Source organism: Clytia hemisphaerica, unplaced genomic scaffold (genome assembly GCF_902728285.1).
Source record: "Clytia hemisphaerica strain Z4C2 unplaced genomic scaffold, Clytia hemisphaerica genome assembly, whole genome shotgun sequence".
NCBI classification, from domain to species: domain Eukaryota; kingdom Metazoa; phylum Cnidaria; class Hydrozoa; order Leptothecata; family Clytiidae; genus Clytia; species Clytia hemisphaerica.
The window spans coordinates 365,538-380,718 of NW_027103582.1; the positions used below are offsets into that span (position 1 = coordinate 365,538).

General features: G+C 37.1%; 2 protein-coding genes across 2 annotated transcripts; one reads left to right on the forward strand and one right to left on the reverse strand.

Moving 5' to 3' along the window:
• Nucleotides 1-8,519: 8,519 nt before the first annotated feature.
• Nucleotides 8,520-9,940, reverse strand: LOC136801273 (endonuclease domain-containing 1 protein-like). The gene is made up of 2 exons (XM_067057900.1): nt 9,895-9,940; nt 8,520-9,591 (listed from the first exon to the last, which is right to left on the reverse strand). Exon 2 carries the CDS (start codon nt 9,577-9,579, stop codon nt 8,611-8,613), a length of 969 nt encoding a protein of 322 aa, XP_066914001.1. The 5' UTR covers nt 9,580-9,591; nt 9,895-9,940; the 3' UTR covers nt 8,520-8,610.
• A 2,397-nt stretch (nt 9,941-12,337) lies between these two features.
• On the forward strand, nt 12,338-15,181 carry LOC136801299 (FERM domain-containing protein 3-like). Its single transcript, XM_067057933.1, has 3 exons — nt 12,338-13,221; nt 13,457-13,548; nt 14,022-15,181. The coding sequence occupies exons 1-3, from the start codon at nt 12,780-12,782 to the stop codon at nt 14,817-14,819; spliced, it is 1,332 nt and encodes a 443-aa protein (XP_066914034.1). The 5' UTR covers nt 12,338-12,779; the 3' UTR covers nt 14,820-15,181.

Genomic DNA, 15,181 nt, shown 5'->3' on the forward strand with positions numbered 1-15,181 from the left:
TTGACTATCAAAAGTTACAGGTATTCTTGTTTCCACTGCCAATTATATCTGGACAGACTTTAGTTAGTATTCCAAAGGTGCAGTGAACTTTCTAATGGTAAAAAGAAACTCAAAAACTGCATTTTAAATCATCATTCACCACTCTTCCCTTATAAAAAAGAGAAACACAGGGCGTGTGCTACGTCACCTTTTTCGTATCCATAGCAACGCAAGGGAATTTTCAAACAACTCTTATTCCGGATGTAGAAGAGTAAAGCCCTATAAACCATATATATTTGAAATTGTCTCAATGAGCTCTATTTGAATCTGTAATTTATTTGTTGACAATTTTAAAACGTTAATTCCCCTTTAAAAAAAAAGCCATATAGAAGATCTTTCAAATTCCCATAAAATAAAAAGATGGTTAAAAATTACTTTTGTCAGATGCAGCTATTAAAATGACTTTTCTAAACATATCTATTTTGTGATATACGCAGAGTTGCCAACTCTCACGCATCGAGCGTGAGACTCACACATTTCAAGATTGTCTCACACAATTTTTGAAAAACTTGATTTCTGACGCAATCTCACGCATTTTTGATTTTTGAAAAAACTTTCTCTGATTTCCCGAATTTTGGCAAAAAAGGTGTCCCTGGTTTTAGGAAAACCGGGTTACTTAGCACGCAAAATGAACAACTCAAGTTGGCAGGTCTGTATATGAATGACAGAACAAGTGTGATTGATAAACTTGGTGGAAGTATCAAAACAAATTTTTTGACGACCCTGCCGGTGCACCTGACAGTCGGGTGCTGTTGTCGGGTGTTCGAAGTTAGAAATTTTAACACCCGACAGTCGGGTGCACTTTGTCGGGTGCTATATCTTGGGCGCTCTTAACAACACCCGACATGTAACGGGCGGGTGGCGATTTCCCTAGGGTGGAAAAACGGACATGAGAGGTTGGCTCCCGAAGGTAAAGGGTTAATGTCAGGTAAATGGCGTTTCTATCGATCAGTAACGTAAAAAAAACCTAGGATACACGGGACGAGGTTGCACCCAAACTCGTTCCCAGAGTCACATGCATTCGCACTATTTAACTTTACTGATGGACGCGATACAATTGCTTCATGGATAAGAGAGCTCCCAGAATCATAAATCGTCTGCTAAAGTCAACCCAACTTCTAAAAAACCCCAGATAGTTCCGATCGCTGATCCGATTTACGCTGGCCTCTTTACGCCAGCAGTGACGAAAAAATAGCGCCTATAAGGGCTGATGAGGTACATATAATTTGACTGACGCCCACCACGGCATCGGTGAAGATGGCGGTAAACAGTATCGGGCGTTAAATCCGCCAAATGTATATCAGGCGGTGTCGGGTGTTGATCGTCGGGTGTTCTCACTAAGTTAAAAATTTAAGCACCCGACTGTCGGGTGCACTAATTGTCGGGTGTTTTCGCAAATTTAGAAATTTCAGCACCCGACAAAACACCCGACAGTCGGGTGCACCGGCAGGGTCGTCCCCCCTGTTACAGACAAATTCTGGAAAGGCCCATTTAGGCGGTCATCAAAAAATTGCTCTATTCGCGTCACCCGCCTGCATCAAATTTTCCGCTGATTTTCCGGTGCGGAGATGCGGAAAAAAATCTGGGAAAAGCAATTTGTTCTTTTAAAGTATACCTTATTTCTCAATTGCTCTGGCTACCATCGAAAAACTGTTTTGCTCGCGTTACCACCCGCCCCTGAGTTACTGGCTTGATTTTAAAAAATCCAGGAATGTTTTTGACCGCCCGTCCGCCCGCCCGCATGCATTTTTAACACCCGTTGCGACGCGAACAGAGCATTTTTTCGATGACCGCCTTAACAGCAAGTGAAAATACAGGTCAGATATCAATAGTCCCATGTTTTGACCAATCGTCCTAAGTTAGAGCAGTTGACGGTACCTAAAGTTTTCTAATCCTACCTTAACCCATTTCCCCTACCCACCCAGACCCACCTTATACTTTATTTTGTCCGATTGTGGCAGCTTGCTTATGACCAGGCGTAGTTAATCGATATAATCGATAATCTTGAGTAATCGATAAATAATCGATAAGTAATCCATGGATTAGATATCGATTAACCGATAGAATCGATAGGTAATCAGACCTTCAAAAGATCTTGAGTATCGATCATCGATCGATTATTTCCAAGCTATCGATTACTTATCGATCACATATCGACTACATACAACCTATCGATTACTTATCAATCATGTATCGATTGTTAACAATCATCGATTACTTATCGTTCATGCATTGATTACTTATCAATTATTTACTTATCTTCGATCACGTATCGTTATCGATTATATATCGATCGTGACCGACTATTTACTACATTACCGGCCCTTTTTACGCCGGGCCTTATTCCACCAACGAGCCCAAAAATAACGCTAATAACGCCTGAAAAGGGCCAAGATAAGGTATTTAATGAAGTAAAGAAAATTTCTGGAATTCGCCAAATCTCATACCGATTGTATTACTTTGAATAAACGCCCGCTTTCGAATTAATAATGCTCCTCCAAAAAGGCAAACCATTCAATAATGCCCCTTCTCTAAATAAAACGGTAGCTTTGTTTTTTTTTAAACTTTTTTTTGTTCAGAAATTTAATCTCGCCCTCAGCCTTTCAGAGGGTTTGAGAATGCTTCAGCCGAAATTTACTGTATGCTTATAAAAAAAATGAGTGCAGTAGCTTTTCTAGGCCCTATGCTACCAGATGATCAAGATCGGCGAAAAATGTTGCTTTTAATTTTGCGAAAATGGCGAAAATTCGAGAAATCGAGAAATTTAATCTCGCAAAGGCGAAAGTTAATCCAATTAAAGTACCACTCCCTAAAATCTTAAAAAATAGATCACAAATTGATAGTTGATCGATTAACTACCGTGAGTGGTCCTAAATCCGACAGCCCTGCCTAATTCCGACCCCCCAAATAAAGGTTATGAAAAAAAATTCTATGTTTACTACAAACACTCCTTCTCCAAGTTGAACGAAAAACTATTGCAAGAATTCTCAAAACAAATCCAAAACATCTTACAAGATGGCTATAATGTCAAAATGTCAATAATGTAATTAATGTAATTAAAAAGTGTGAGTTGTAAAAGTCTGAATGTAATTACCTTTTATTATCATTTATGATGTTTGACATTTTGCAAAAAAAATTATGTTTCGTATAAGAAGCAATTATTGTTAATTATTTGGTTCAACTGGTTTACTGTATCAAATTTCCCAGTTTAGTTGACACTTTGGTATTTTCGTTGCGTCACAGCAAAAGGTTTTTTTAATTTTAGTTTGTATCTTTGAAAGACCACGTCGGATTTAGGCAGGGCTGTCGGATTTAGGACCACTCACGGTATTTGATCGATGATTAATCAATTTTTGATCGATATGTAATCGATCAAAGCTGTGATCGATAGCCGATCGATTTTTAATTGATACTTAATTTAATCGAAGTATAATCGATCTATAATCGATAAACAAACGATGACAAAATTGATCGATAAATAATCGAGCTTTGAAAAAATCTTGAGTATCGATTACCTATCGATTTTATAGGTTAATCGATATCTAATCCATCGATTACTTATCGATTATTTATCGATTACTCAAGATTATCGATTATATCGATTAACTACGCCTGGTTATGATGGCTTGGCTGGAGCTTTTCAAATAACCAGCAGGGCCCGCGCCACCGGGGGGGCCGGGGGGCCATGGCCCCTCCACTTTTTTGCAAAGCAAAATAAAAAATTTCTCTTCACCTAATAATCTTTTTCTTTTCTGTGCGCGTGCCAATAAAAACGTTAGAACCTTTCTAAGAGGGGACAGATGGACACTTAAATAAGTCTAATAATTATACTATTTTGTTTTAAAAAAACAAACTTAACAGTTTTCTTTCAGAAAATCAGAACAAAAAGGAAGCTGTTTTAGCCAAATAAGACAGGTCAAAATCGAAAATTTTCCAGCCCGTCGGCGCAAACCATGGTTGCGCCTCCTCAGTCACTATATTTTTGTTGGCCCCCTCACTTTCAAAATCGTGGCGCGGGCCCTGACCAGGAAAGTCCACCGTACAAAAGTTGCAGGAAGAAATAAGTCGATAGATCAATGACAAACAGACAGCAGATAGAGTCAAAATAAATCACACATGAGGACAATCAAATTTCGCAAAAAGTAAACTGGAACAAGTGACAAGAATTCAGTTTTTTCCAACACAGGTCTGTTTTTTGAAAACTCGTGCATTCGGTGATTTCGCGCCGAATTTATGAATCCATGCTAACTGAACACGAAAACGAGGACAAAGGCAACGCCGCCGCCACCGCCGCCACCACCGCGCCTACAGCTCGAATAAATGTTTTTTTTTTTTTTTTTTTTAATTCTCTTTTAATTATCCACCAAAAAAAAAACAGTTGGTATATATTTTACAAGTTCCTCTACTCTGCTATATATAATAAACAAATATATATTTTCGTTTTTGATTAAAAATTTCATTTAAAAACAGAGAGTAGCAGTAATAAGATCTCACTGAAATTGAAGAATGGGATGTCCGCTTGCCCTCTGTGGAGAAGGACCGGTCTTACTAAGCGGGGCCTATCCGGTGTTCGGAACCGGTCCATCCTCCAAGAGAGCCAAAGTTGCGGACCTCCCGATATAGCCGAGCTGGCCACTAAGAAGAGCCAGAACTTAGGAGTAGATAATTTCGGACCTAAACGGACAGAAGACTAGCAGGATGTAAACAAACCATCCACAAAAAACACACAAACCAAAAACAACAAAATAGGCGAAAAGCAGGAAGCTGGACAAAGTGGAGTGGAGTGTAGTGATTGGAAGCTAGATTAAATTAGGGCTTGGTATGGTCCTCAAGGTTATAGGGTCATATCAAAAAGGAATTAATTTCAAACATTATCACTATATCTATATAATAGATTTTAAGATAAATAAAATAAATTAAATTTCTGAATTATTACCAACACATAGAAGCAAAGCTAGGCTGAGGGACTGAGGTTGCAAAAAATTGGTGTCCTCTGTAAAGAGTACTCCCCGATAGGATGATAGGACAGAAAGCTTATAGCTAATGGCTAAATGACGCGAGAATAGACTGAGAGCTAGGTGAGATGAAGTTAAGTTCAGGCAAAAAAAAGAAGCTGGGCTCATGAGAAAATGGCTAGGTAATTTATAGGATAAAATTTCTGAGGTTAACATAAAATAAGTAAGATTATATATGTATTATGTGTTAATATTTCTGTTAATGATTTCACGCATTTCAACTCTGCATTCATGAGCATCCCAATTAGCAATAAGGGTTCTCAATCTTTCAACCAAGTCTAGACCAATTTCATGTGGTGTACCCACTGACCTTTATATACCCTGGACCAAGCTTCTCAATCCCAGCCAAGCAAAATCTTTGATCGGAGTTTTTTGAAAATTGGTACCCTAATGTCGGCACTACTCGATAGCGGTGTAAATGCATCGAGAGCGCTAGGTCTACTTTTCCTCAAATTCTTTTGATGATGTAGCGGCGTTAGACGTTAATTTCTAGCATTGCAATGGCTTCTCTTATCTGGTACCAGATGTGGAAATATGCTACGACACGCTTTGCTCTGAAGGTCGGGCATATTTTAACATCTGGAAGGTTTGCATTACGGAATTTGACTTGACCGCGTTTGAACATTTTGTGAGAAGCTTGGAAACGATCAACATAGCAAGTTAGCATCTAATTCCATTTCGGATGCGGGTGCTAGGCAGAAAATAATAACAAATCTGATTCGCATCAGATTTGTTATATTTTCTAGGCTAGCACCACATTCAAATCAATATTAGCACCATATTCTATATGGTTCGGAATCATATTCATGTACCAAACATAAACAATCATCCCTAATTTAGCTTCATTTACATGAAAATACAACTTAAAACATGAATTTATTGCTTTTTCCTACTTACCTAGACATACTCGATAAATATTACACTAACCTTCATAGTTTTCAGGACCTCAAAGTGAATTTTCAATGTGCTCTGTGAAATTACAAAATTGGGCTGTCCTGTTGGTACACAAATAGCAAGGTTAATTGTTAGTAAGATACAAACTACCTATACAGAAGTCTGTAGATCTTTCTGAAGACAAAATTATCTGTTTTGTACACATGTTTGTACTGCTGCTAGAGACTTTGACTGACTTTGACTGTTGTCGGTCAGTCGGTTGTGTTCAGTTGTCTGGCGGTCAACAGTCGTTTTGATAGGACCGCACAAGATTATACCAACATGAAACTTACTGAAAAAGCTTACTTTGAGAAAAATCAGTAAAAATCAGTCCACCAAAACAAACAAAAAATAATCAACATTTGTGTGTAAAACACAATCTTTAAAAGGTTGGTGCATTTACAGAAATTACACTGAATACTAAAAGTAATACTAAGAAAGCATAAAGACATATTTATATTGTAAAAAAGTCCACCAAAACAAACCAAAAAACAACCAAAATCTAACAAAAGTTCTTCACTACTTGCCCTTCTTGAATCCGAAATTTGCTTTGTCATTGAAGCGCCAAAACTATAAATAAAAATAGTTTTTGACGGTCGGCGCAGCAGACATTTTCATGCTAAATTTCTGTTCAGTCGGGACGAACATAATTCTTGAGCAAGCGAAGATATAGCCATTGAACCCGACTGTTGTCGGCACATCAAAGGGCCACTACTAAATCTCTCCGATGGTATATTGGCCCGCTCCTTTAGAGCTTTAGCGTGGGCGGCCGCCAATACGCCATCGGAATATCAGATAATGGCTTCTCCTTGGGTACCAATTCTAAAAAAACTCCAATCAAAGATGGCAGATATTGCTTGGTCCAGGGTTATATAAAGGTCAGTGGGTGTACCCCACCCATATGAGCCATAGGATAGCCACCCTCCCTTTCCCCTCGTACATACATATACATAGGGTGTATATATAATTTCGCACCCGAAATCGATACAAAGATGTCAGAAGGTTATGTATGTATGAGTGACTTCGCCAACACTCAACACTGAATATACGATTGAGCCACGATTGAGATAGGTAATTGAGCCTATTTCGATCTATCCCTTGCAATTTACAATAGAGAGTGTTAGTTCTTAGCGATTACTCTATGGGTACTCTATACCAAGGATGTAAAGACTTTCCTTCTGTCAAAAATTTTGATGACCCTCCTCACACCCCGCACATCCGCCACTGAGAGTTTCCTTTCAAAATCACACAATCACGCCAAAAAAATTCCAAATCATTTTATCACGAGTTAAACTTTCTTTCTATCACGATCACGTTGGTCACGTTGGTTCCTCCGATCACGAAATTATGAACTTGTAAAAACGCCAATCACACAATCACAAAATCTGCTGGGGTTGGGGGCTCGTATAGGGTTCACATATTAAATTCTGTCTCAATATAATTTGCAGTGGAGACAAAAAAGGCTGTAACTTTTGATAGAATTTGAAGTAGAAAGCGGTTCTGTGCTGGTTAAAAAGATAATTTGGAGTGGAATATTATCAAAGTATAAAAAAAAATGAAGCAAATCAACTTCTTGTAGAAAAACGATAAGGTCTTCATCTTTTATATCAGAAATTCTTTAATCTTAGAACGTAATGAATGCGAAAAACTTTCGACTATATCTTTTGATGTAATAAATTTCTTTGAAAATTTTTTTTCACATAATGATGTTCTAAGATCACAAAATCACTAGTGTAAAAATGATAATTATAGCACAATAATTGAAGAAGTTGATTTTCTTCTTCTTCATTTTCAATCTTCATTTTCAGACCTTTTTTGAGTTTTTTCTTTATGATAATATTCCACTCGTATTTATCATTTCAACAAGCACAAAACCTCTATCTAATTCGAATTCTATCAAAAGTTAAAGCCTTTTTTGTCTCCACTGCAAATTATATTGAGACAGACTAACGAATTCAGCCACTCGTCACCGTCACTTTTAGTCATTTTCATTTAGTGCTATTCAACTATTAGAAAACAAAAAGGAATATGTAAAAGTCTGAGTAAAATTTGGTAAAATCAAGTTAGGTAATAATGTTTGTTACCTGTTGAAAGTGCAAGGAAATTATCAAAATCTAACTTAATTTTTTCAGCGGTCCTTTTTTTCTCGATGATCCATTTTCTTTTTGGGGTGTCGATTATTTTTGGGGTAACAATTTATTTTTGTTGTCCCTTTTTTCGGCTACCATAAAAAGAACACGAGATACCGATATGTTGCGTTGTTGTTTGATTCCGTTGGTGGATACACGATACACTTTTCTTAATAAGAACCAATAAAATTTTGCTGAGGCTCCGTTGTTCTTATCCTGTTCTTATTAATAGGATGTAATTAAGCTAACTTGGGCGATATACCCAATTTTCACTGATTTGATCCATAAATTGTTTGAGATTGAGTAATTTCAGGCTCAGTATTGTTCTTTGGCGATTTTGTGCGTCATTGTTCTTATAAAATTGTTCTAATAAAAAAAGTATATTCAAAGAAAAAACATGTTAAGAAGATGATATTTACGATTTTTTATGCAGAATAATATTGATAAGACAGCTGCTACAAGTACAATAATAATCTGAATTAAAATGCTAATTTTTATCCATGTTTGTTCAAATATTTTGTAAGCTTTTTATTCATTCGTCCAATGTGATCTTGCGTGGCTTCAGGTTGAGTATTGCACCCACCTTCAAAGAAACTGATGTTTTGATCTCCTCCCCATGCTTTGTTCAAGATATCCTGTAGCTCGGTCAATTTGACCGCCCGCGTGTGTTGAGCGGAAGCATCCACCACATTGAAACCGTAGTATCCGAAAGAGAATTCTTCCTCACGTTCAGGATCAGAGCAGCAGGCGGCGGTGAAACTGATTTTTGGGATGGTCACATTCCGTCCGATAACGGCGGACGGTTTATCAGCAGGTACTGCTCCCGTGACGAAATACGCCGTTGCATCTTCGAATTTTTTAACATAAGGTAATTTTTGGTTGGCGTTTCCGAAGCAGTGTTCCGCCATGATTTTTTTAGCCTCTTGTTCTGCTGTAGCCCATGATCCACTGTTGAATTCACTGTACTGCGGAGCAATATTGGTCAACGTGAAAGTAGCAATCCGCTCTTCGCCATCGTGGTACGAATGTGGATTACAATGTCCTCTAGTTAGCCCGGAACCCTTGTAATCCTCATCAGAGGCTTGTGTTTTGAAAGTGTACTCGTCATTTACAGAGTAGGAGAAGACCATATCGTCTCCGTAAGATTTGTTTTCGAGTTGAGGCTCAACCATCCAACTTGGCCGTTCATAAGACGCACCAATCACCAAAGTATAAGCTGAGTAGACAGGTATCTTGTGGTTGGTGTCGTACAGTGTAGCGTAGAAGATTTTCTCCGGTTCAATGCTTGACTTCATTTGGCAGATCCGTTGGTAACTGGATTGCATGGTGAATTCTGGCTCCGTATTTTGGTAAAAATAGTCATCACAGGTAGGTGCTGCTTCTGAGTAGAAGGTTGGAATGACTTTGGAGAAAACCACACTTTGAAGTGCTGCCATCAAAATGAAGGTGATCAACAAAGCCATCTTCAATTATATCTAAAGAAAAACGAAACAAGAAAAATTATCCTGACAGCATTTTCTAAACAAATAGATAAACATATCCTACCCTGATGAGTGCAAAAATGCTCCCAGCATCTAATCGTGCTCACTTTTGATGGGCTTTGTGGATTTGTGGTGCTGAATCACCGAATAACAACATCTTAAAAAGCTACAGAGGAAAAACATCTTAAAAAGCTAACGAAATTTCAATCCAATTCAACAGTGGCTAATGAGAAGCCGATAAAGAGAAAATTTTGCTTTTCAAATAAAATTTCAGAAAAAAGCAATTGACAGACTTACAGAGTTGTCAGTCGAAGAACTTTATCGGTCGAAAATGAAAATGTACGACTCTCATTGCTTGGTTCATCATTTATTAGAATGTCCTTCCAATTCTCCTTCGTATCGCTCCTGCATTTTGATTGGTGCAAGTATAATTTTCTTGAATTCTGATTGGAAGAAACTAATGAATTGTCAGTAAGTCTTCAGAAGTTTAACGTGGAAGCTTTAAAATACAAGAAAGATGGTCTGCAGCAGACGTAAGAAGTAAATTTACAGACATTAAATAAGATTCAATGGATCCTCATTGCAACCATGGGAGACCATGCAAAGTTGTCACGTGCGTAAATTATTTTTAGCTAGGCTTCAGATAATTATGGATGCAGATCAAACATTGTCCAAAAGCATGGAAATTGAGATAGCACTCGACATCTCAAAAGTGAAGAAACAAAAAAGGGGCGATAAAATTACAATACTTTTGGCTGTGTGCACTCATTTTTGTTTTGCATAAGATGGTTGCATCGAAAGTTGCAACCTCTAAAAAGAAAAACTTTGAGATGAAAAAAAGCATCAAAAAAGAATTCCTTCTAAAAGCTTTCGATGCAATAATTAAGTGAGAATAATAATTCTATAGCCAAAATCAGGAGCTTTCACAGTTACCTTATAAGTCTACAACATGTAAAAGATTTTGGTAGCAATGATTGAGATGAAGAAGTTAGAAGTTCTAGATTTTTATTATATTGTTTTTCATTGCCCAATGCAACGGAGAAAAGATATCATGATTTTGAGATTCCTACATGGTCTTTTTAAAGAATAAAATAAATTAGAAATGGAAACAAATTAATACAGTTGAAAGCCGAACCAGTCAAATCACAACTAAAAAACATAGAAAAGTTCAAAATTCGATGAAAGGGTGTCATCTCAGAAAATAAATGGCAGCTTAATACAGCTGTTTTTCTATCCACATCTTATATGTATATGAATTTTTATGGGTATTCAGCTCCTTTAGAACTTTATGCCCGTCCTATAAAGGTCTCTTCTACCGTGAGCATTACAAATTAGCTTTTTCTAAAATTTAAGCTGTGAGGCATGGCGTAAAATCGATGTTGTGTTTTTGTAAAGCATTGAGATTCGAGGGGCTTTACAGGGATGTCTTAATTGAATTTCTATACAAAGTCGAAGATGAAGAGTAAGCAGATTATATCACTACATTATGAGTTTCCTACATTGGATTCCTGGAAATCTGCCTCATATTTTCTGATATGACACCCTTTCATCGCAATCAACGCAGAGAAAAGTAACCATGACGACTATCCAAGATCTTGGATGAGGTTCAAAGTTGATACTTTTATTCCCGTCGTTGAAAACACAACTCACAAATGTCATCTATGCTTTATAAAAAGAGTCAGTGATAGAGAATCATAACAAAAAGTCTGTCTATTACTTCGATTCGATTAAAATAACATTTCCATAATTAATAGTTTAGTAACTACTACATTTGGGAATCATGTAAAAGATTTCTTTCGAAAGAAACTCATTTCAATTACACTTGAAGGTTTCTGGGGAATTCGTAAATAGTAAACTGCATACTGATACAGTCTGCTAGACATTAATATGGTAATATTTACTCTTCATCTTTGATTATTTTTACATTGATTAAATTGACACATGCGCGATAAAATTTCTATTATTGGTCTTCAGAGGTTAATATATTCTTTGAAAACTTAACCTCTGATACTCAGGGTATACGTTTGTTGGTTGTGATTTGACTGGCTCGGCCTTCACCAAGATCTTGGATGATTGCTATGGATACTTTTGTTTTCGTTTATTGCGCACCGGAGAGAATTGCTAACACTAGGTCGTCACAGTGCAATATTTCTACGCTTTGATACTTACAGTAGGTCTCACCGGGGTAAATAGAAGGGCTTCAGGTGTGAAATGTTTATAAATTTTGAGATAAATCCTTTGCAGAAGTAGAAGGGCCTTTTTATTTCCTGATTATTCAAGATGAAATTTATTAATTTATATGAGGAAACACTGACTTTTATTATTTTCACATAAAAAAAATCGACTTTATGGAAGGTGTGAAGACTTAGAAGAAAATATTTTCGTGGCTCCATATTTTCTCTGAAATAAATTTGCCGGCAAATCCATGACAATGTTCTTTGTTTTCCCATCGTTTCCAAAACAATAAGAAAGAATGAAGGTAGAAAATGATTTAGTGACGTCATTTGGGTGTTGATGGGCCCATTCACTGAAAATCTAATCGTTTATTATTTTCTCCCAGTATATTTGAATTTGAATCTTAGCAACAAAACGTTTTGAGATTGACAATTTTTTATGAAACACTCCATCAATAAAAATGAAAAGTATATGAAAAATTCATTTATTATGAATGTTTAATTTAATTTAATTCAAGATAAAAAATTTCCCTTTGGTAGTCTGAATGGAATATTCAGCCAAAACTAATTCAGGAAAATTTTCATGAAAATGAACGTAGCGGGACATTTATCCGAGCATATCATAGGTTGTGTTTTTATTTTGAAAATTACTGGAAAATCTGCATAATGGACTATTATTGACAAGAAGGAAATCAGAGGCTATTGTTTTTGTTTTATTCTTGATAAAACTTTTGTCATTTTTCACTCGGAGATCATAAGAGTTGACGAAGGGACGAAGGTGTAAAAAAATTTAAAATAGAAGAGAAAGTACAGGAAGGTTCGTGACGTGTTTTGGAAAATTATAAAAAACAAATCATTGAAAGTTTCTAGTAACGTTGGAAGGAAAACATCGAGTACAACATTTCAAAAGTAATTAAACCATCATTAACAAACAGAAAGAAGCACGAATAGCTAAAAAACTTAATTGAAGACATTTCAATAAAAAAATTGATTACACGATCTTTGGAAATGCAGCGAGCGGTGAATACGGTGCAGTCCATCGGCATAAACTACAAAGTCATTCAAATCGAACTTCTCGACGACTCAGATCTATCAAGAAATATTTTCAAGAAAACCAAAACGAAAGAGATCTTAGAAAATGTTTTCCAAATCATTGATATCATCGAAAAAGAATATTTTGGATTATATTTCAAAAATTTACAAACGGACGAACGTATGTGGTTAAAGCCCAGTGGTACAGTGTGGAGCCAGATTGTCAAAGTTATGGAGCCACCATATCAACTGTACTTTGGTGTGAAATATTTCCCCTTTGATCCTCTTTCTTTACAAGAAGACGTGACACTGTATATGATGTACCTACAACTGAGACGTGATATCAAAGATGGCAGATGTATTTGCTCTGATCACGAACGAGCTGAAATGTTGGCTCACATTTTACAAGCTGAAGCAGGTTAGGTCTTTCCCTTATTAGTTTTCTATACAAACACCACACCTCGTCATTTGATTTTGAGTTCATTCCCATTATATACGATTCTTCTTAACTTTCCAATCAACTTGATTAGTAAGATCCCGAATGTTTCATGTGTAGATCAAGCAAACTCACATCCCTCTCACGGTAATTTAAAAAATTAAGGGATTTAGGTCAGACAACATATATTTGATGATTTTTCCATAATGCATTTCAGGCGACCACGGTCCGTCATCGGTGCACAAATATCGTCATTTCTTTGTCAACCTTCAACAAACAACTCCTGAGCTCGAAAGAGCCGTCTTGGATGTAAGTATAATGTATAATAGATCAATTCGGGCATCCTTTTCACAGCAAGTTATAGATTCAGAGCATCCCCTTCTCACGGACCCGGTAGGATTTTTTAGCCAGTGGGGGTAAAATTAACAGACCAAAACTCGATGGGGATTGATATTCCCTTGTTTTTGATGGCTCGGGATTTGAATTCCATTGTTTTCGAGTCGCAGTGGGAATGGAAGAATAACACAATATTTTGCAGTGAGGATTTGCTTATCTGATTATTTTCGATAGAGACAAAAATTGGAGTATAATTTTACGTGAGACGATATTTTGGCCAATTTTTCCAGTGGGTCTGTGAGAAAGGGGTGTGTTACAAGCGAATTTTAACCAAAGTCCTTCTTCGGTTAAAAACCGGAAGCTCCAAGCCCAACTAAAAGCAACATATGTCAACAAGTAGCCTGAATGTCGTATACTGACCCATCTTCAAATTTTCTCTTGTTTAGATTTACACACACATGGGAGGGATGGATCCACCCACGTGCGAAATGAAACTAATGGAGAAAGCGCTCACAGTCACTTACTACAGTCAAGAGATCTACCACGTGCGCTCCGATGCTCAACCAGGCCTCAAGAGGTTGACCCTCACCCTGGGTCCGATTGGGATCGGATTATATCAAAATTCAGTGAAGTTGGATATTTTTAATTGGATGGAAATTTGGAATGTTGGCTACATTAATTCCATTTTCTGGTTCCGCGTTATGAGAGATGGGGAGAAAAGCAAACATAAATTTCATTTCAATAACAATAAAACGTGCGAACACGTCTGGAAAGCTTTTCGAGATTTCTTTAATTTCTACATCCAGGAACGAAAAGTGGATCCGAAGTTAATGTGGGGCCGCCAGCCACCCAAGGTGCAACGCCTGACATTGTTGAGCGACGTTCACACACCAGCGATGCGACACGCGAATGTCGTCCCAAAAATCTCTCGTGATAATTTCTCAAGCCTTATTGTTGATCCTGGTAACTATGGAAACCCAATAATGGCGGACCCTTATGCTAACGGAAACAAAATTCAACTTAGCAAGCAAGATTCGGGACCCAAGTTGGTGTTCACCTCCGACAAGACGTTGACAGGAAGCGGACGTGGTCTCCAACAACAACCAGATCAACAAGAAGCGAGAAACGGCAATCTTCAAAACATGTTTCGACCTCATGACGAGGCTATGTTCACGGTACCGAAACAAGGCGAACAACCGCATCACGAACATGAACATCAGGGACCACAGACAGCGGTTCTCTAAACCTTCATCCAATCCAACTATTCACCATTCAATGAAAACATTTACGTCAAGGATGAAGTCAAAGAAGGAAAGTTGCTCTATTGTCTCATGGATGATCAATCACATTGCCAATGAGCAGAAGGACAGATCGTGGCTTCCGAAGTACAATTGTAACATATTCTCTGATGGGCTGACAGAATAATCAAAATAAACTTGATATAGAACAAAATAGAATTCTTGACTTTTAACAAAGGCCTTAATGGACCAAAACATTCAAATTACGTCCAGATTCTGTGTAAATAAAATCGAATGAAAATATCTTTTAATAAAGTTATCATTATCTTGATGTAGTAAAGTATTATCTATATAAAGTTTTCGAATTT